Genomic DNA, 20,941 nt, shown 5'->3' on the forward strand with positions numbered 1-20,941 from the left:
GGCTAAAGCCTGGATGTATAATTTACCATCCCAGGGTTTCTGGGCTCAGCTGTTTCCCCAAGCCAAGCCCAGCCTGCCAGCTCCAATTCTCCCACTGTAGGTGGACACAGTCAGCATTCAATAGTGACACAGAGCTGAACAAATCCTGCTCTCGGTAACAAACAACCCAAACGCAATCAGCTTGGAGGTTAGGGTTTGACCCCCTATGGAAAACACAAGCCGTTGGGAAGTGGCAGCGGGACACATGGGAAAGCCACAGGGATGGGCTGGGATGCTCCTACCAAATAAGAACCAGCCTGAAGGAGACCAGCCCAACCCCTTGTCGTCCTCCCAGCCAGCGTGCACCGAAGGGACAGAGACAGAGCAGCTGGGAAAAGGCAGAGTCAGCAATGGAGGAAGCAGCCCTGCACCATTTTGTGGCTCCTTCCAACAATCCCAGGGGCAGAGCACAGCCTATTTTTAGCTCCCCAGGTAGCTGAAATACCACCGTGATATTCATTAACAAAAACCCCGTTGGATGGGAACTGCAAGGCGGGGGGGGCTGGTTGGTGTGTTTTATTTTGCTTTATTTAATTGCTGCCTTCAGTACAGAGGGAGAGCATGGCAGGAGGCTCGGGTCCTCTCACCTCGGGAAAAGCAGGAGCGCCAGACCCAGGGGAGGTGGGAAGGGAAAAGTCAATCAGGCAGTATTTAAAAATCTACCTGCTGGGCCCAGGGGGGGCTGGAGATTTTAATGTCATTCCCAGCTTGAGATGCAGCCTGGAGAGTGAGAAAAGAAAGGGGTATCTTCTCTTCTTGGATCCTTAATTGCTCATTAAATCATCTAACAAATGCCTGAACTCCTGGATGGCCCCATGCTCCTTGACAGAGGGGCTTCATCCTTGGCAGGGGGGAGGAGTATTTTTAAAAACACTCATTTCACCTGCTTTTTCTGGGTCTATAAAATTGAGAGTTCAATGGTTCACCCTGCAAAATAAAACTAAGTCTGGAATGTTTTTATTACCATTCAGCAGGAGCAATAAACTTTCCTATGAGCCGTTCCCCTGCTCCAGCCTGTCAACTCTCAGTCTGCCCTGCAGGCAGCTGCCTGCACTGCGGGAGCACAACCTCTCCCATCCCCAGAAGGGACCTCCGGTGACTGCAGAGGAGCACGTATCCCCTGCCCTACGAGCTCAGCCCCACTTCTGGCCCAAGCAGACCTGATAACCACAGCCAGAGATGCCTGCCCCTCGTCACTCCCCTTCTGCCCTGTCATTGCTGTTCATCTATGTTTTCTGCTCAAACCCTCTTGCGTTGGGTCTTAAATCACAGGAGACTGCCATAAGTCTCAGTAGTGGAAAAGGTGAGGCAGCACAGAAAATGTGATGACCATGCCATTCCCTCTGATGCTTTGCAGAAAGCAACCTGCAGTTAAGTCCACAAAGCTCAGAAGAAGCCCAGACCCTGCCCATAACAGCTGGAGAGTTTCAAATGTGCTTTGGCATCACAGTCAGGTGGACAGATCTGTGACTGACTTACACCTATAATCCCCTGCCCACTAGTCAAGATAGCATACGAAAGACCTCCTTCCTACCTGACTGAAAGCATGGATGCTTTTCTGCACCACCCATGCAGAAGTAACAGGGCCACACCAGACTGCAGCCCCGAGCGGACTGGCCATTAGCAGGTTTTGTGTTATTTAGAGTCCATGAAAAGAGCAGAATTACAGCTCCAGCAGGGCAGGCAAACCATACTGATGATTTATGAATATTCACTGAGCTCACGACGCACTCCAAGGCAGAAAACAAGCTTTTGAAATTAACTGAACTCTTCAAGGTTCTTCGTTTGTCTTGGCTTTGAGGTGTGAGTCACCAATAGTATTTCTCCGAAACGAGCAGAGTCTGTACAGAGGGCTGGGAAGATTCCTGGGCACTAAAATATGAAGTTAAGTATGCTGTGAGAAAGACTTTAAGTTCATAAAGTCTTCAAAGCATAGAGACTCCACCCCATTAAGTTTTACGGGATAGTGTCTCCATACAGTACTGAGACTTCTTCAGCCTGTAAAGTCTGGATGTTCAGGAGACTTGAGGGTCTTTCTCTGAGCATTGAAATCTCCAGCAACTTCAGTCGCCTGTGCTAGCAGTTTGGTGCCCTGCAATTTTTCAACAATTTCAGTGTTCAATAAAGAGAGGCTGCAGAGGAGTTTTGATCCTGGCCATGCAGGCTATGTCATACACCTTGTCATTCCCACCCACACAATTAGGTTATTGTGGTGCTCTTCAACACTGGCGCTCGTCCACTTCTAATTGTGCCTGTGACCTAAGAAATGATCTGCTTGCTTTGCCACAAAACCTGTAACATCTTGTCCCCAGTGCTCAGGCGGTACCCAGGGAGAGCAACCCATTCAGCAGTTGGGCTCTTCCCATCATAGCTGCTAAATCTGAGCATCAGACAGGAGCATCAGCAGCACCCGGCAGGGCAGAGGACCAGGACAGAGCCTGTTGTAGCCAGGAAGGATGCAGCAGCTCTTCCAGCAGGAGATGCATGGGCTCCCCAGGAGCTGCATGCCCAACTGAGGGTGGCTTTGTGCTCACGAGATGGGTCACTGTGATGGACAGGGGTTGTTTGTCCATGGGACAGTGACAGCAAAGCATGGGCACTGCCTGCACTCCCCTTTGCGAGACTCATGTTTCTGGTCAGCGTTTGCTGATTTAGACAAAACACCCTGGAAGGCGAAGACTTCCACCTGCATTTGTCCAAGAGTGGGTTTGATCTAGCAGACAAGAGAAAAGGTAATAAAACCAGGAGGTTGTATTCACTAGTTTGTTGGAAGCACACATAAGGAGTAAGAGCTCCTCTTTTCCAATTAATTACAGCAATAATAATTGGTTTTGTTTTGGCTGGTAGAAATACGAGACTATTCCAAAATTTTCAAAGCAATGAAAGAAAAACTGCAGATTAGCCAACACCCCTGGGGTTTCAGGAGTCTGTGGGGGGTCTGGGAGATCCATTTACTGCAAAGCAAGCAGGGGGGGTCATGAATTTGGGTGTCCTGCTTTGCAAATGAGTGAAGCATCAGCCACTGTGGACTATTACAGTAGGGCTGAACTCAGCTATTCCAAGGCTGTCTAGACGTTCACATCCTAAATCTGACACTTCTTCCGGATCCGAGTTGTGTCAGAACGCTATCCTCCAGGAAAAGTTGCTGTTCCAGTGAATCACATTTTTCTCACCAAAAAAGATTCCATCCAAAACCAGCCAGCTGGCCCTGCCCTCACTGCCATACTCCTTAACCGCGGGAGATTCCTCTCCCTCTGAGTCACAAAGCACAACAGCCAGCCAAGGTGGTCTGTGTTAACATGAATTAGCCCCTATAGCAGAAGCTCATAGCAAAGAACAAGAATTCAGGAAAAGCAAAAAAACAGCATCTGAAAAAAAGTTTCTGGAGCCTTTCTGCTGTCCTTTATGATGCAAATGGCCCCTACTTCAGCAAGGTTACACAGTCGGTTAAAACAGGTATTGATGCAGCATATGCATCACTTTGCTAACAATTTAAAAAATAGTTGTACATATATGAATTTCCCTCTGTTCCCAAGAAGCTCCACACATACGCAGTGCTGACTGGTTTATCTGCTGAAGAGAAATATTTGTTGACGTGAGGTGGATTGCACAAATAAGCCTTTCCTTGTGTCTTCCTTGCTCCATCCTCCTTTTGCCCTTTCTGCTGGATCATACGGTGTGGATCCTAAAGCCCCATCCCAAGAAACACAGCCTCTTTACTCCTGACGGTTTGGTGAACTGTTTCTGAAATCTCTGGCTTCCAATTCTGCCTTGAGCATCTATGTAACCTCTTGTTCTTTCCTCTGCAGGCTGATGCCAAGATGGTCTGCGATGTCGTAAGTCGGATGGAGGACACAGAGCCCTTCTCTCCAGAGCTGCTGTCAGCTATGATGAGACTCTGGGCAGACTCTGGGATCCAAGAATGCTTCAACCGATCCCGGGAATATCAACTTAACGACTCGGCCCAATAGTGAGTATCCCTGTCCGTAGTCTTTTGTGTTAAGAAGCTGCATTTGGGCTTGTTAAAGTTTTAACTAAAGTTAATGACCTCATAGCAGTGGATCTGAACACGGTTCTGCTTACAGACTGGGATGCATGTTGTGTCACAGGCTACTGCAAGGCAGAAAGGATCAGGCAGGACATTCATGTCCCCTCTGACCAGTCTGGGGTCAGGTCCGTGACCCTGAGGCCAGGTTCCCAAACTGTTCCCTAATGGCTCAGGGTAGGTTCCTACAAAGATGGATCTAGTGAGCAGAGGCAGACCAACCCGTGGATGTGGCTGATGGCTTCTTCATTTTTCTGACAGACAAGGGAAGGGTGTGATCACCTGCTTGGTATAGCAGTACAGCTCTTGGGTTTGCTTTTCTGATAGTCATACACTGTACTGATAGGCAGCTGGATTACAGCCAAGGCTAAGGAATGTCTTTGCTTTTACAGTGGCATTGCGTTGTTCTCATAATACAGTCAGTAGCATCTCTACCATTAGGGACCACACCCAGATTTTGTTTAATGGTGATTGTTCGAATCCATGGCTTCGGTTCTTCCTGTCATAAGGACAAGACATCTACCCATAAATGGCTGCTCTGGCTCTGAAGAAACATTGAGTGCCTCCCCAGTTTCAGTTAAGACCCATTTCTAATGATAATTCATCCAATCTGTTTGCCTCCACCTAGGCAAGGAGGCTAAAGTTTTCACCCCATAATTTCAATCACAGCAGCTATTGCAGTTAGGCAAAATGTCCCCTGGCCCTGTACTCTGTCCTGGGCAGTAGTCAGTAAAACATGGTTAAGTATAAGCATAAGGAACAGGCAAGCACAGGGTGGTCATTTCCCCAGTTATACCCTTGGACCTTTTGATAGTGAGGAAAGTAGAGGCTTCCCTAAATGGTGACAGCAGAATGCTACGTTCATGCTTTTGGCTTTCACAATATCCCATGTCAACAAGTTCGCCATCTGATTTATGCACTTCTGGAGTTGTTATTGTGTGTTTGGATTGTCTGGCAACTCTGCTTAGGGTTTTCCTGGATACCTATCAAAATATGAACCCAAGCACCAGCGTGGCTGATATTGTTTTGTTCTGTGTGGTGGGCCTGATCATCCCCAGTCTGCACCAGCTCTTCCCATCCAAGCTGGCAGGGCAGTTAGGGAGCGCAGGATTATTTCTGCTCTTGCGGTGCTGCAGCAGAAGGCGACTGATGACACATCGCTTGGCATTGACCAAAATCCAAATGGGAAACCTGCAGAGGTGTGGTTGGTGTCACAGCATCCTACCCAACCATTTCTCACCACAAGCGACTGCATCTCAGTAAGGAACCTGACATTATGCTGCCTTTTAATCACTACTAGGTGGACGTCCATGTTTAATCTATATTTCATTGCCTGTAACAGCAAAATCAGCCTTCTCTGGCCAGCAATTTTTTTTTTTTTTCCCCAACAGAAGAAGGGTCTGGTGGCATAAACATACCTTTAGAGATATAAATGATATAAAATGCCAGTCCTAATTGCATTACAACCTTGTGGAAAATTCTTCAATTGTTTTAGAGCCAATTACCTTGAGGAAAGTATTTTGATTTTCCTTCCATGCAAGATAGCAGTTGAAAATAATAAGCATAGCCCTCCCAACGTGACCAGCTGCTGGGCAATTCATCAGCAAGAGCTCTGAAACCACAAGCAGTTTCTAGACATCAACTGAAGAGGCTCTGTGCTGTGGTATTCCAATATCAACGTGTGGTTGCAGCCCAGCAAAAAGAATTTCAGTGACTTTAACAAAATCCCTTGCATCCAGAGGAGGATGCACGATCCTCCTTGCCAGGGCAGGGCTGTGCTGTCTCTCTCCATAGCAAAAGTGCTATGAGACCATAGTCCTTCATATTTACAGACCTGCTGCCATTTAGGAGCTTCTGGTGGTTCTGCCACCAGGAGCAGAGATGCTGTCACAGGGCAGGGCACTGTAGCATGTCCTGCTGCACCTCTAGGCCCTGGTGCCATCACACCAGATGGTGATGCAAGTGAGAGCTCAGTTGGCACTTATTCACACCCAGTGGACTCCCAGTGAAAAAAGGCATATTTTTCATTTAATCCTTCAATGCTTTGGGTTGTTTTCTTCTGCATGAGTGAAAGATTTGAGACAGTTTTCTATTTTTTTTCCCCTCCCTGGGAAAGGGCTTATCTTTATTGACACTGATATTGGATTTAAAACAGTAGCAACTACAAAATGTGTTTTCACTAGGGCTGAGAAAAATAAATTCCAGACAAGAACTGAATCTGAAGTTTCCCAAAGTTTGAAAAACACTGACAGGCAGTGAGCTGGACTAGCATCACTCTTGTTTCAGGCTTCTTTTGGTGTTAAGCCATAGGGACTGGTGTTTTGCTGCCAGAAGGGAAGTTTGCTGCAGCAGTCAGAGATCGTGCTTCACAGCTGCTCAGCACATGTCGCCAAGCCTGAAGGCACCAAGTGACCAGGTCCCGTCATGGCCAGCACAAGTGGGACCTTCAGGAGTGGTCCAGGCACTTCTCTTTGCCCCAGAAACCACCCACTGAATGCCCTGAATGCTTTTCAGACACCCCCCTCCACTGCCTGGCTCTTTCTAAGGAACCACCACTTGGGCTTCTGCAAGTCAGTGCTGCTGTTGTCCTACATTGTTCTTCCAGTGCTTTACCTTGATTTTTTTTTAAATGGCTTAAACAACAGGCTTTCTGTTACAGCCCCTGGGAGAGCAAGTCACAGCTAATCGACAGCCTGCAAGAGCTAGCAGCATGGCTCTTACTAGTCTATCATTAATTTCACTGAAAATAGATTTAATATTTTGTATTAACCTAAACAAGAAGTGAGTAATAGCTCTTCTCTCCTATCAAAGATGGGCAGGAGGGCATTGCTTTCCACTCTCCCATGCATGCCTGCCTAACAGTGGGGACTTCCCTGCAAAGCTTTGCTTCTTTTAGGCTCTAAAGTCAGCCTGTCCTTAGCAAGGATTTCATAGCTACTGCGAAGGAATAGTAGAAAACAGCACTTTTGCAAAGAAAAAACATGACCAAGGAAGAGGGGAGGTTCTGTAATGGGCCTCCTGTGTCTTGGACAGCAAGAAGTAAAACCATAAGGACAGCAAGAGAAAGGAAGAGAGTAAATTGTAGCAGTTGGTTTCATCTTTTTTTTGTTACTGCATTTTTTCATTGTTCCCTAAGGCAAATTCACGGGTGGGTTGAGTTCCACATTCCTAATCTCTTGATTATCTTTTTATTCCTACTTCGTCTCCTCTTCCTTTCTTATCTCCATGCCTAGGAGCTAAATCTACCTCCGATCATCAAAGAGTCTGGGCACTGCTGATGTCTTTTTCTTCTCTAGCCAGTTTCTGTCTGTGGAAGCACATCTGTGACCCACATTTTGCTTTCAAAAACAGCAAAATAGAGGTTTCCAGCTGGTTTCCTTAATCTCCTAGTTTTGTTCAGATTTTAAAATTGTCTTGTGTTTCCTGGCCTCGAGTTCCTAACTAGCCTGGTCAGTGGAGTACACTACATAGGGCAAGTTTGATCTTAACCACCCAGGGATGGGGACCTGCTTTGAATGGCCTCCAGACTTCAGGGGGGGAATGGAGCAGATGGAGCATCCACACGAGCACCGGTTTTCCGTGTGCATATCCAAACAGGCACAGGCCCTGCAAGATGTGTAGGCAGAGACAGTTTGCAAGTACACAGACACAAAAAAGCCGGAATCCATCTCAAGTTATTCTCCTCCTGCTTCCAAGTACATTGAAAGATCATTTGATAATGCCAGGGCTGTGAAACTACCGTGAAAATGTAAAATATTCTAGGCCTGCATTCAACCCATCCATCTTCACACATATCAGAGGCGTCAGGGCTAGGAAGCTTGTTGCCTTTGGCTCTCTCTGTAGGGAGCGAAAGGAGGGAGAGATGCCTCTGGAGAAGGATGCAGACCTCACTGCTCAGTGGAGAAAGAGAGATGCAATTGCATCTGCTGCTCTACCATAGCTAACCGCAACACCGTCATGTCAAGTCTGTGCCAAACACCAAGCCCAGACCAGACAACACTTTGGTCGCTCCATCTTCAAGAATTCCTCTGGCAGTGCCTCATAGAAAATCAGCACCAAACTCAGAATAAAATACCACAGTGCCTTCCTTCTCACCCCGTCTCATGTGGGACCGTCTTCTGATCTCTTCTCCTTGCAAAAGAATTGTCTTTGCATGATGGTATCACCTTCCCTACCAATACTTATTGCATCCCACATGCCAACACATACTTTGCATCAAGAAAACAGCTAAGAAAGTAGAGCCAGATGTTGTTGTGATATGGTGAACAGCTTCCAGACAGAGCCCTGACAAGGCAGCTTTGGAACAGGCTGCCAGAGAGGCTATAAAATCTCCATCCTTGGAAATACTCAACACTGAGCCACCTGAGCTAACTTTCAATTTGAATTTAACTTTGAAGTTGGCCCTGCTTTGAACAGGGGAATGGTCCAGATGAACTCCAGAGGTCCAATCCAAACCGGCACTTTTGGGTTTGTCTTTTGGAGTTTTTCCCCTCATTCTTTCTGTCATGACACCACTGGGTTTAAAGGGGAGAAGGGGTCTTCAGGGTTGGCTGCCATCTTCTTTTCCTAGCCATGCAGGACCATGCAGCTCTATGCTAATGCCCATGCCCCACAAGTCCCATGATCTAAAAGTTTGCCTTGCAGGTTTAGACCGTGGGCAAAGGTTTAGATCATGGGACTTGTGGGATGTGGGCATTATGCACAACTGTCAGGACATGGTCTGTTTTAATGAGCTGCAATTGCTGCTGGCTCTCTCAGACTGAAGAAAGAAAAATTATAGGTCAAGGTTTTGCATTAAAATTCCCATCAGGTGCGTAGATTCCATTTTCTCATCACAGCTTTTGCATTAGAATATGGTCTTCTGCATGCCCGTCTTACTTGTGCCTGTCATTTGCGCTCCCTTGCATTTAATTGGAGGGAGTAGCAGCATAAATGGAACAATCCAATTAATTGGGATGACTTGCGTTGCGCTATTTATTGAACAACCCACCTTTGTGTCTTGGAGCCCAAGCACCAATAAAGGAGAAAGGGAAAATACATCACAAGCAGAGATGTAGATACATTTGTCTGAATTTATGGTTTAATTTACCCCTGTAAGTAAATATGCCCACCAGCCTTGAATAATTAAGTTCCCCCTATGATAAGCAAAACAAAACAGCTCATAAAGGCCAGAGCTGGTTGACTGGAATTGCCAGCCTTGCTCAGTTCACACAAATGAGATGCAAATAGATTTCCAGGGAGGAGCAGCTCTGCGACATCAGCTGGTGCCAGGTCTGGAGCAGGGCTGTTTGTGGTAAGTGTGAGGTGGGGGAGACGGTGGCAGGCTGAGGATCAGCCTCGTAGAGTCTAGCAAGGCTTGGGCTTGGTAGAGGTCTCAGGCTTCATTATTATCCTCATAAATTAAGGAATCCCTATGGTTATACGGCTACACCTAGGGCTGAATGTGAGCTGGAGGAAGGGCACAACAGGAAAGACATTGTCTTTGAAATCAGCTGGATGTTTTCCAGCATCTCACCCTTAACCTTTATCCACCTGGAGGCCCAATTTCACCAAAATTGGGTGCAGTCTCTCCAGGGGCTGCCTCTGTTGGCCCAAAGCAGGGTGGAGACCATGTCACAGTATCTTGAAGGTGGGTGTTAGGCAATGCTCACCTTCCCATCCCACCAAAGACTGCCAGGAGAGCATGAGGACTGAGCTTCCTCACCAGAAAACTCACTTACAAGCGGGGGGAGAAGAGGTCTGCAGGACTCTGCATAACACAGCTCCATCGTAAGACATTGCCACTTGTTATAATGCCCACCCTGCTTGGCCCCTCTCAGACACCGGCGCAGAGAAGAGGTCCACCAGATGCACTCTCTGCTGGGGCACAGCCTCTTCGTGGAGGAGAGGCCGCCCAGAAGCTGAGTCCCAGAGCCGGGCTCTTCCCTTTACCCTTTTCAAGCCACACATGCAAGTCATCAGGGAAAGGGCGAACTGTCTCAAAAGACATTTCCTGGCTGGAGCTCATGCAAACTCTAAAGAAAATGAAGGAGAAGGAAAAGCAGGAGGTCCTGCCCCTTGTGAACACCTGGTTTCTGAAGGATTATATCTGCTCTCGGTCTGTGTGAAGGTGTCTGAGATGCCATCACCCCCCCAGTTAACTTCTTCCGTGCAGAGGAGAAGCTACTGAGCTGGGCTTTAAAGTGGAGCTTGTGGCAGCACCCAGCGACGTGGGAACATCCAGGAAAGCATCCACCAGCTGAACTAGAGCTCCAACGCCTTGCTTGCTGCCTTTCCATCTGAAATAGCAAATTCTTCAGCCAGCTCCACTAAAAACTCAACACCTCTTTAGATATGGATCTTGCAGGCAAAAACTGGTGGTATAGTGTTGTCACATCCCCCCTCCTAATCCTCCTTTACCCCCCAAAATATCTCTAAGATCTGTCTGAAGAGACCCAGGAGATAACACAGACTGCACTGCAAGGAGGAGCAGAGAAGTTACGTAGGTAGTTCATTCCTTGGGGACAAAGCCGTAGCAGTACCTGCTATGTCCCTGCCGTTTTTCATTGCCATGTTGCATCATAACAGTGTTGTCTTTGGCCTGGGGATTAGTAAAATCTTGACATCTTGACTAAATAAATTGCTATTTAATGACCCACCATACCAATCAGGGCTGTCCCACTTTTGGCAAAGCTCCCACCCAAAAGGGTAGGAGCTAGGCAGTAGTTCACACTGCCTGGAGGGGGGACACTGCCAGAATTTGGGAGCAATCTCTTCTCTTTTCACATTTTGCTTAGAGATGAGAAGCAGCCAGCACCACTGATAAACACAGCACAGGGCATTCACCCCCAAGGAAACCTGCTGAACTGTAGTCTTGAACCCTGGATAATCTGTTCTCATCGCTGACTGACAGACCCAACAGGAATTTCTTCCTGCCTTGCGAAGGGCTGTGGGTGACAGATTCAGCAGGAAGATTTGACTTTTTTTGGCGGAGTATTTGTGTATTTTTAGGCTGAAATGTCCTTACGAAACCAGATGGAGCTGGCAGGCTGCCACCAAGAGTTGGGGCTGGGTATTTTTTTATTGTTGTTGTTCCGTTCAGTTTGTTTTTTCACTGCTACCCCTACTGCTGTCCGCAGCCCCCCCTCTCCCACCAGCTCTGCCTTTCAGCAGGCAGCGCTCATGCCCTGCAGCTCACCCATCCATTGCGGTCTCCCACCTTCTACCCCAACCTCCTTCCCACGCTGCGGGACGGCAGTGCTGGGATGCAGCTCCACAGCTGGGGAGTCAAGGCTTTCCTGGGAATCCGTGGCCCCTGTTCCTCCTCTCCTGCAGAGCCAGGGAGACCAACCTTCCCTCTCTCTTTCTGCACCTTGCAGTTTGACATACCGTGCACCCCCAGCTCTGCTGTCACAGCCTGTCCTGCAAGACAAACAGCATCGCTCATATGGGGTGAGGGCAGGAGATGGGGTGTCTCCCACCAGCGAGGCTCTCGGACCATCCTATTGCTGTTTGAAACTCCTTAGGGAATGGGGTAGCTCTAGCAATGCAGATGTCCCTCTGCATGGGTAATTCCTGCTTTATGCCAGCTAGTCGGCATCCAGCTCATCGGTCACTGGGGGCTGTGAGCCCTGTCCTCCCCCTGCCCCCGCAGTGCATGTGGCCAGGTGAGGACCAGCCGGCTGCTCTCAGCCTCGTGGTTCTGCAGTGTGTCTGCAGGCAAAGCTGTCAGGAGGCCACCATGCCGTGGCTCTTCTTCACACGATTGGCGTCAGGTCTAGCACCGTCTGCAACGCTGGGAGGCGAGCGCAGTGGTGGTGCATGGTTTCCCTATGTATTTGCTGTCCGTTTGAAATCCTTAAGTGGCAAAGAATGGCAGGAACGTGGGAATTTCTTTGTAGCCGGGCTCCGGGATGGAGCAAGCCGTCTTCCACACAGATCTGCAGGCACCAGTGGCGACGGTGTGACGGGGAGATGCTGCCCGCCCCCTCCTCCATGGGTCCTCTCCCAGAAATCATCCCGGTTTGGAAAGAAAAGTTGCAAAGGGACTGTGCCGCAGTCTGGGGAGCACACGGCAGCATGTCGGGAGCTCTCAGGCAGAGCTGCCTGCCACCAGCCATGGGATGAACAGCTCAGAAGGAGCAACTCCAGCCCAGGACAAGCACTGCCAGGCAGGGCAGATAAGCTCCGTGCACTCAGGATGCAGTTATCTCCCTTTCCCCCTCCTTCACGTTTTCACAGCCACCAGTCTTTCCCTGCCCCAGGTGTCTCAGCATGACACTCCCCTCTCCTGACCGCAGGAGGTGCGATCCCTCCATCAGTCACCCGGTCCGCCGTCCTGCCCCTGCTCAGGGGATGCGCTGTGCTGGGATGGTGCCATTCATCAGGCCCCACTGTGCAAGAGAGCCCAAAAAGCATTTGAGTGACTGCTAGAGGTGTGGAGCCGCTGCCGTTCCCCCCACCCTCTCTCAGGGTCCACATGCGCACCCCCTGCTAGAAGAGGGGGAGCAGTGCAGCATCCCTACGCTCAGGTGTTTAAGGTTAGGAGTTAAATCCAAAACCAATCATGAGCTTAGCCAAAAAGCCCCCATTTTTCAATATATATTAAGACAACCATTGGAAAATTGCTTTTATCTGCTGCTTCTTAAGCCCTCTGGCTTATACTTTAAAGCCTTTTGTCTGTGAACAGGAGAGCTGGAAAGTCCTTTTTTATTTCCTTAAGCAAATAGTCCATCTAATATCCAGCCTTGAGGGGCTGAGGCTTTAAGAGAGAACAAAAATGAAGGGGGGGGGGGGGGGGGGGGAAATGTAGCAAACATTGTGACACTTGCCATAAAATCACAGGACTTGGCAACAGTGGGGATGAAGCACCTGGAGCTGTGCCCACGAAGGGAGGGTGGCATGGCCTCCAGTAGGAAGGCAGAGCTCCCGGGCACCCCCCCGGGAGCCCGTGGTGCCCTTCGGTCAGCAGGTTGAAGGTCCTTGTCTTGGTTCCCCGATGGGGACAATAAACACTCTCCTATTTATTAGATGCCTACGTCCATGGTGGCGAGAGCAGCGAAGGCAGCAGCAGAGCAAGGCAGGAGCCTGTTGGCTTGGGCAGGCAGGCAGAGTGTGGCGGGGGGGAGTCCAGGTGAGCCCCACAGGAGCAGAGTCCCAGTGCTTGGCCAAGACAGTCCTGCCGAAATCGGGATTCGCCTGGTGGAACCCCGGGCACTGATCTTTTCACAGACTAATTGATATAATAGCTCTAATTAGCCTTGTAGCAAACACCACTTTGTTTCTTGCTTATCCAGGCCAAGCGCTGAGCCAATATTCAACCCCCAGCCATTGATTTCCTACTGCTTTTTAGGTGGGAAAGTGGGAAATATGGGGTTTCTTTCTCCACATAGAAGACATTTGGGCACGGCCAGTGCTGTGCATACGGTGCGGACGTGGGGCATCTCGGAGGACACCCAGCACTGGGGTTGTTTGGCCACAGGCAGCACGGCCGAGCAGGTAGGAAGGGCTGTGCTTTCCCTTGGGGTTTCATTAGCAGCCCTGCAGAGAGCAGCAGGCATAGCTGCTCCCCAGCCCGATGCCTCTGGCTCCACAAAGTCGGCAGGACCTGGGCAGGGGGGACATGTCGCCCAGCGGTGGCCCCCTCCAGGGCTGGGTCAGTGCCAGGGGTGGCCTTCCTGCCTCCTCCCTCTCTTGGAGACCTGACAAGGGGTTCGTACCTGTTTTTTTCCCAACACACATGCTGATGAGACGATCATTGATTTGGGCAGGGGAACCGAAGGCAGCCGAATGTGACACTGCCGCATTACTGCCTCACATGCCACCTCCCATACAAGCCGGGCATGAGCCCAGCCAGCACAGTGAGCCAGATGGTACACTTTAGGCATATTTTTGACCTTTTCCTATTATTCTCTTTTTTTTTTTTCCCTGCAACACACAGAGCTAGTGTTAGGTCTGTATCAGTTCATTCATCCATACCTTTTACACTGACTGTCTATTAGAGTAAAAACAACACTGAGACTGCCGATACACTATTATTTCACCTTCTCCAGATCTGTTCCTTGCCTTCAGACCACTGGCGTAACACACAGATCCAAACCCACAACTCCTATTTTGCCAGCCCCTGTCAGAAAACCCTCTAATTTCCCACACACACCTGACCCCCCCCGGCAGCCCGTGCTCAGGCTCTCAGGGTAATTCTGCATGGGCTGTTGTGGACAGGCACACACTCACTCAAATCTGCGGGCACAGGCTCTGGGCAGGGTTGCTTAGTTTGGTCACGACAGCACAGCTCAGAGCAGAAGGAGGCTGGAATACAGCAGGGCGAACACCCGTCCTTGTGCCAAAATCCTCAGGCTTATACCTTCCCCACCTCCGATATGTTTAATGCATTTAAATGCTTGAGTGCCTGGAGAAGGCAACTCCTCTGAGGTCCCTGGGGGTCTCTTCTGGAACTGAATTTTTTGGGAAAAAAGAGGAGAAATGGTGCTGAGCCTAGATTTTAGGCAGCACCTTCTCCATGCTGCTGAGAGGGGAGGGAAGAGATACAGGGGAGAAAGAAACCAGGCACAGACCGCACCATGGAGCCACGCCAAGGAAATGTCAGCTTGGGTTTTGGCAGTTAGTCCAAGCCTTGCTGGGGATTTATGCTGCACTTTGCCTTGCTGTAACCCATTCCCTGCTGAGCTATGTTGAGCAGCAGGTTTGCTGGGACCACCAGCACTGAAAAGAAATTCAGTGCTCCAAAATTGTAAGCCCAGGCCATGAAACACCCCACAAGCAGTCACCATAGCTCTGAGGCTCTGACAGTACTTTTAATGGCATCAAGCAGCGTTTCCCAATCCTTCAGTATTGCTCTTGGTATGTAAGGTTTGACGATAGCATAAGAACCGTTTCTAGATCCTCGTTCAGGAAAATACCAGCCAGTACATCCTACTGAGCAGCGTTAATGTCAGTTTAAACATTTTCAGCTAAACAGCTCCACAGTCTTGCAATCCCCAACATGAGAAATACTGCACCTGGGAATGTGCTGAACAGTGAGGCCAAATCTGCAATGGGCAGGAATAGGAGACAGAAGGGGAAAGAGGAGACTGACACTAGCCAGCAGCTTCTGAGAGCTGGGAATTGATAACTGAGTCCAGGCAAAAATCTTTGCTCAAATTAAACTAATGTTGGAAGCAGCAACTCTGCATTAAGAAATCCCCCGAGGAGTATCTCATTGAATAAAAATACGTAAACAAAGAAATGACACAAATATAGAAGTTACAAATAAACTCAGGAAAAAAAGGCTACACATTTCTTCCCAGTAGCTCAAATACCTCTATCCTACCCAGGGAACCATCCTTAAGGACATAAGAGCCTCTTCCCCACCCACGATAAGGAGCTGCACCTCATGATCCAGAGTCTCGACCGGGTCCCACCTGCATGCAGTGATGGCAGTGCCAGTCCTGAAGGTGACAGAGGGGAGCTTTTAGCGCAGACACCCCGGCCATGCCTCTGGGCAACCCCTTCCCACCTACCTGGGCAGGGCTGGATGGGTTTCCCCCTTGCTTGTGCTTCCCAGCACCAGTGGAGCTTTCTCTGAAGTGGACCACACAGGCAGGGCAGCGAGGCTCAGCCCTGCTGTGTTCATTCAGATGTCTGCGATCACTATGGGAGACTTAACAGCATCTGCTTAAAATAGTTGGTAGTAAATAGCAAATGTGCTAAATGCACAGAGGTCACCCGCACGACCTGTTTATGTCACCAAGGGTTTCTCTGACTTCTGTGCAGGCACCCACCTGAGTGTCTGAACAAGCTGTCTGAACCCCTGGTCTACCTGGTTTGGTCCATTCATCCCGCTCTTTGTCTTCCCTTGCCCCAGAACAGAAGTACCATGGGCGGACTGTAGGTTTTGCTTTGACCCTGCTGACTCCACTTGATGTGTTGCTGCTTTCCACCAGCTTGATGAGAAATCTGGGTGTAGGAGTAGCGCTGGTACCCTGTCTGAAGTCCCAGCAAAAAGCATTGCAGACTGGGACTCCCTGGCTCATCAGGGCATCTGGTGGTAACAGTGGGGAGCAAGAACCTTTGCTGCACCGGAGGAGAGAGCTCCTATATGGACGTATAGCCTACATCAACAGGGAAAACCTGAAGGAAAAATTGGATCAAATCCAGTATCTGCCTTTAAACATGCTACCTTGCATCCCCTGCCACGTGTTCCCATAACAACAGAGCCACATTACGCACCTCCGTGGTTTTGACTGCAGTCCCCCAGCTGCTCCCTTCGCACTGCAGCGTGCCACGTCACACTGTCTCCCTGCCCATGCACGCTGAGCCTGGGTGCCCTCCGGCACACAGGAGGTGATCCTGGGGAACACTGGCTGCCTGCTTCCTGGCTCCTTCCTCCACACTGCTCATCCTCCTCCTTTTTCCTCACTTACGCCTTAAATCTCATCAGTCCAATCCTCAGCCCTGGGGACAAGTGGGTCATGCAGTCAGTGCGTGAAGAAGACCCAACGTGAGCAACATACACACTTGTGCAAAGGCAGGGCCTAGCATGAGCCACAGCGCAGGTATGACCCAGACCTGTCCTGCAGCCTTCCCCGTACGGACATAAGGGGGCACTCCTGGGATTCAGGGGGTTATTTTTATTTTCACTTTGCAGTGGGAGCCAAAAAGCTCTTTATTTTGAGAAGCTTCAAACATTGATTGGATACGGCTGATCCTTCCCTCAGCTGGTGCAGTGCCACCAGATGAATAAATCTTGCATGCATCTGTAATTACTGCTTAGCTTGTGTTTAAATGCAGCATCATTGATCTGCAGAACTCATCAAAATCCATATAGGAATGCATGAAATTTTATTGGATGGAGCAGAAAAGTACATGACAACATCCATTTTCAGCCTTCCTTGTTCACCAAAAAAAAAGTATTTATTTATCTCTATTCAAATTCTTGGGTTAACTTACGATTTAATCATCAATTGTAACACCATTTTATGGGCTGCTCTTTATGTAGTAAATATATTTCTTTCTTATAATAGGCCAGCAAATTTCTGCCAGCCTTACAGTATCTGCCCCTACATGGGCAAAATCCATATTAAAAGCATGGAAGTATATTGCTTAAGGGTTATAAAATTCATACAGAAAGGTCTTGTGGTTAAAGCTCCTGTCTGTGATTTAGGGAACCAAACAGACTTCCAAGTGCCACCACAGACTTCCCGTTGTGTCCCCAGGCGAGTCATCTATCCCCTTAACACCTGTATTCCTCCTAAAGCAAGTGTGATTAATAACATTTCCCTGCTCCAGTGGGAGGTTGGAAGGACACATCAATCATGCTCAGCAAGAGTTGAGGTGCTCCTGCAGCAGGCAGTGCAGAAACATGGGTTGGGCAAGGGCGATGCTTGTGCTAACCAGCCATCTGCTCGAGATGCTCTCCTCCCCTTCTGCGGCCAAGAGGAAGCTCAGCAAAAGCATTTATTGGCAATAAAGTCTGTGTTGTCTGAAAGACCTCCTGATGTTTTCCAGACCTAACGCTGTGCTGGGCCAGCTCCATCCTCCCACTGGAAGTGAAGTGCTCCTGGGTCGGTTCAAACTTCTCCCACCAAGCAGGCAGGGACTCCTGGTCCACCCACCTGGCTTACTGCAGCACCTTGGCCTGCGGCTCGCTCCCAAGAGATGTGGTCACTGGCAGGTCCATGGAGAAGACAGCAGAGGCTGCTTCTGGCAGGGACATGTCCCCAGGGCACATGGGAAAGTGTCTGCACAAGCTCCAAGTGCAGAGGCAGTAACTGTCCCCAGCCTTCATGGAGGAACATGCCTTGGAGGTGCTGTCCTCAGCTCACCTCCCACAAAGCCACACCAGCTCTGCAGCCAGGCTGTCGTGTACGGAGTATCCCAAACTGATTTTATCACACACATATCCCTGATGCATCTTCAGCTGAACACAGGGATCAGCCCACTCCTGCAGAGACCTGGGAGCGACCCAAACGGCTGTTTGGTGGGCTGCCAGAGCCTAACCCCCCCAGGGTGGTTGTGCAGTGACAGGAGGCTACGATTACAGACCTCTATGAGGTTGCTCGTGCCTGTAAGAGAGGGAGGAGGGAAAAATGGGTGGTCAGCAGGATGTCCCACCAGCCCAGCCTGGCCCAGGTGACAGCCTTCCCTGGTGGGAACGACCGAGGTATTTTGATATACAGCAAACAAATGTCCTTCTAACGAGTTAACTGAACGTTTTCTAAAGGGATGAGAAACTCCATGAATTTTCCTTTACGTGTCTCTGCTTCTGGATCCGTCCTGGACTGAAACCAAAATGTTGCAATACCACAAGCAAAGCTGTTCTCAGAGGAGCCTCGGCCTGACAGCTGCTGAGAAGGACCAGAAACTCCATTTGCATAGCATAGATTTTACACACCCAAGAGATCCACCTATGTCTGGGATAACTAAGACATTTTCAGCGTGCAGCCAAGGGTAACATTTCCCGGTTTTGCTTTTGCTAGCTGTGGGTCACATCCATCCACAGCAGAGCATTGGCTGATTTTGGTACCCACGGTTTCTGGCAGGGATGCTTAAATAGGATTTGAAAGCAGAAATCCCCATAGCTTGCTAATAGGTCAGGAAAATGGACAGGTGAGAAGATCCAGGAACACAATTTCCACTCCATCACCAGCAATGCATCTTCCTCCGCACGGTGAGTGGATAAATGAGGCCCCTGATTGAAGACAGCTCCCGACAGACCCACCCCACTCTTCGTAATTGCACTGTCACCCAGCTATGGGCATCCTCTATCTGCTTGATACAAGAGCGCAGATCTCATTAACTAATGCTTTCCTTCGTAGAATTAGGTCTAAATCCCTCACCAGTGCTATCCCTGCTGCAGACAGATACCTAGCACTCCAAAACCACTGCAGCTATATCTGTTTTTTTCCTTCCAGCCTAGAAATGGAGATGTTAATGCTACTTCCCCTACTGCCACAAGTGTGTAAATAGATGTCCTGGGCCTTCATGTACACCCTGATGAATCTCCCTGGCCAGTGGTTGGTTAAAGCCCACAGGACTGGTTTCATCTGTGGCCACAGCTGTCTGCTTTCTGGGGTTGGAGTAATTCTGACTAATTAGCTCACGCGATTGCCTTGGGGCCAAACCAAATGGGCTGCCATGTGCCGTAAGGAGCGCTGGGGTGAGCGAGCCTTCGTGCCTTTGTCGGCGTGCTCACTGCAGGGACCATGGCTGCGGCGGGCTGGGTTTGTCAATGCCTATCCCCGGTTTGGGCTGAGCAGCCGAGTGCCGCATGGGTGAACCTGCCGCCTCGCGCGGATGCGCCGGGAGCCCCGCTGCAGCGTGGGGGCTGCGTCCTCTGATCGGGGCTCCTTCCCAGAACAAGCTCTTCATTATCCCAAACTCCCCACGGCTTATTTTAAGCCTCTCCTTTTCTTTCCTTTCTTTCTTTCTTCTTCTTTTTTTTTTTTTATTAACAGTATAGAAAGCCACCAGCTCCACTGTCAGCAGGTTTATAACAGCAGTCCTGGAGCAAAAAAAAAAAAAAAAAAAGCATCAAACCCACTTACTCTGTTGTGTAAACGTTTAGGCATAGATCCTGCTCGCTTCCAGGGTGCTGGGTCCCACCATGCCTCATCCCTGCTCCAGCTCAGCTACCGTCCTTGAGAGCTGGTCGTCAGAAGGAAGCAGAGGCTTACATAAAGCAAGAGCTAGACTGGAGCTGTTGAGCTTTCCTCTGCTTCAGCTGAAGTTCGATAAACGCCTGCGTCTGCCCTGGTGTGCGGAGGACACCTGCGTGCAGGGCCACCAGGAGAGAAGACCTTGCACAGCCTGAGCCATACGTCATCCCAGCAGGCTCGGATTTACACAGCGCCGCTGGAAAGATCCAGCCAGCCCCCGTAAAAATCTTTTGCTTATAAAACAAAGGCGAGGGTGCCCTGTGGTCAGTGGCTCTGCGCTAAACAATGATTTAAATCACGGAGACTTTATATAAACAGCGGTATTGGCCAGGTGAGGACACTTCTAAAAGGGATCGCACCACTGCTAGCATACCATGTTCACCAGATCTGCCCATGCAGCAGCTCCGAGGGGGCTGGCATTAAACTGGCTGGTTCTCCAAGTAGCATCGTATTAAGTGACTATAAAGCAGATGGTTACATATAGAACAAGGCTCCCTCCTTTCCCCATCTTGGATAGGATCCAGGAGATGAGGAAAACCCCTTCCTGGCATGATGAAAGGCTCTGAAGACTTTCTGTGCATGAATGTCTCAGGAGCAGAGCAGAGATGCTCCACAGGGGATGTGCAGAGGTCTACGGAGATGTCTCCAGAGAAGCACCTGGGCAATAGGGAGGAGAGAGAGGACAGCTGTTCCCATACAATAATTAACAAAGTTAAACTCTGAGATGGCAGTTTAAAAACCAGAAAAAGGCAGTTTTTCACAGACAGGGTAGCTGAGCTGGGAAATTTCTTGCTGCAGATGTGCCTGTTAGAAGTTTACATTGCTTAAAAAAACGCCTAGACAAATTTCTGGAAGAAAAGTCATTGAGGGTTAATAGATATAAAGATATCACCCTTCTTTTTGAAACTCTGTTATCGATAGGAAGTATTGGTGGCTGGGAAAACTGTCTGAGTACTGCATGCTTGCCCTCTTCTCTCAAGATCTGCTCTTGGACACTAGCTAAGCTAGGTGGGTCATAGATCTGATCCAGACACAGTGTTTTTCTCTTTTGTAAGGGCTCCAATATGTAAAAAAATCTTCATCATCCCCTCTTACGCACCATCCAATTTCCAAATTTCATTGCAGAAAGATGAGCCCACACCTGCTTTCCCAGGGCTGCTCCAAAACTGTTTCTGAGTAGGTTGTTGGTGTTGGCTTGTCCTCCAAAGCCCACCTCTCCCCC

The 20,941-nt window shown here is 49.3% G+C and overlaps 1 protein-coding gene across 2 annotated transcripts in view; it reads left to right on the forward strand.

Annotated features, from left to right (window-relative positions):
• The window catches only part of GNAO1 (G protein subunit alpha o1), a 154,819-nt gene that overhangs the window by 99,646 nt on the left and 34,232 nt on the right, over window positions 1-20,941 (forward strand). For both annotated transcript variants that reach the window (XM_052796096.1, XM_052796097.1), the window contains exon 4: window positions 3,849-4,009. In XM_052796096.1, coding sequence (XP_052652056.1) covers window positions 3,849-4,009 — 161 coding nt within the window. The remainder of the gene's footprint in view (window positions 1-3,848; window positions 4,010-20,941) is intronic.

This window comes from Harpia harpyja, chromosome 9, assembly GCF_026419915.1.
Source record: "Harpia harpyja isolate bHarHar1 chromosome 9, bHarHar1 primary haplotype, whole genome shotgun sequence".
Lineage (NCBI taxonomy): Eukaryota > Metazoa > Chordata > Aves > Accipitriformes > Accipitridae > Harpia > Harpia harpyja.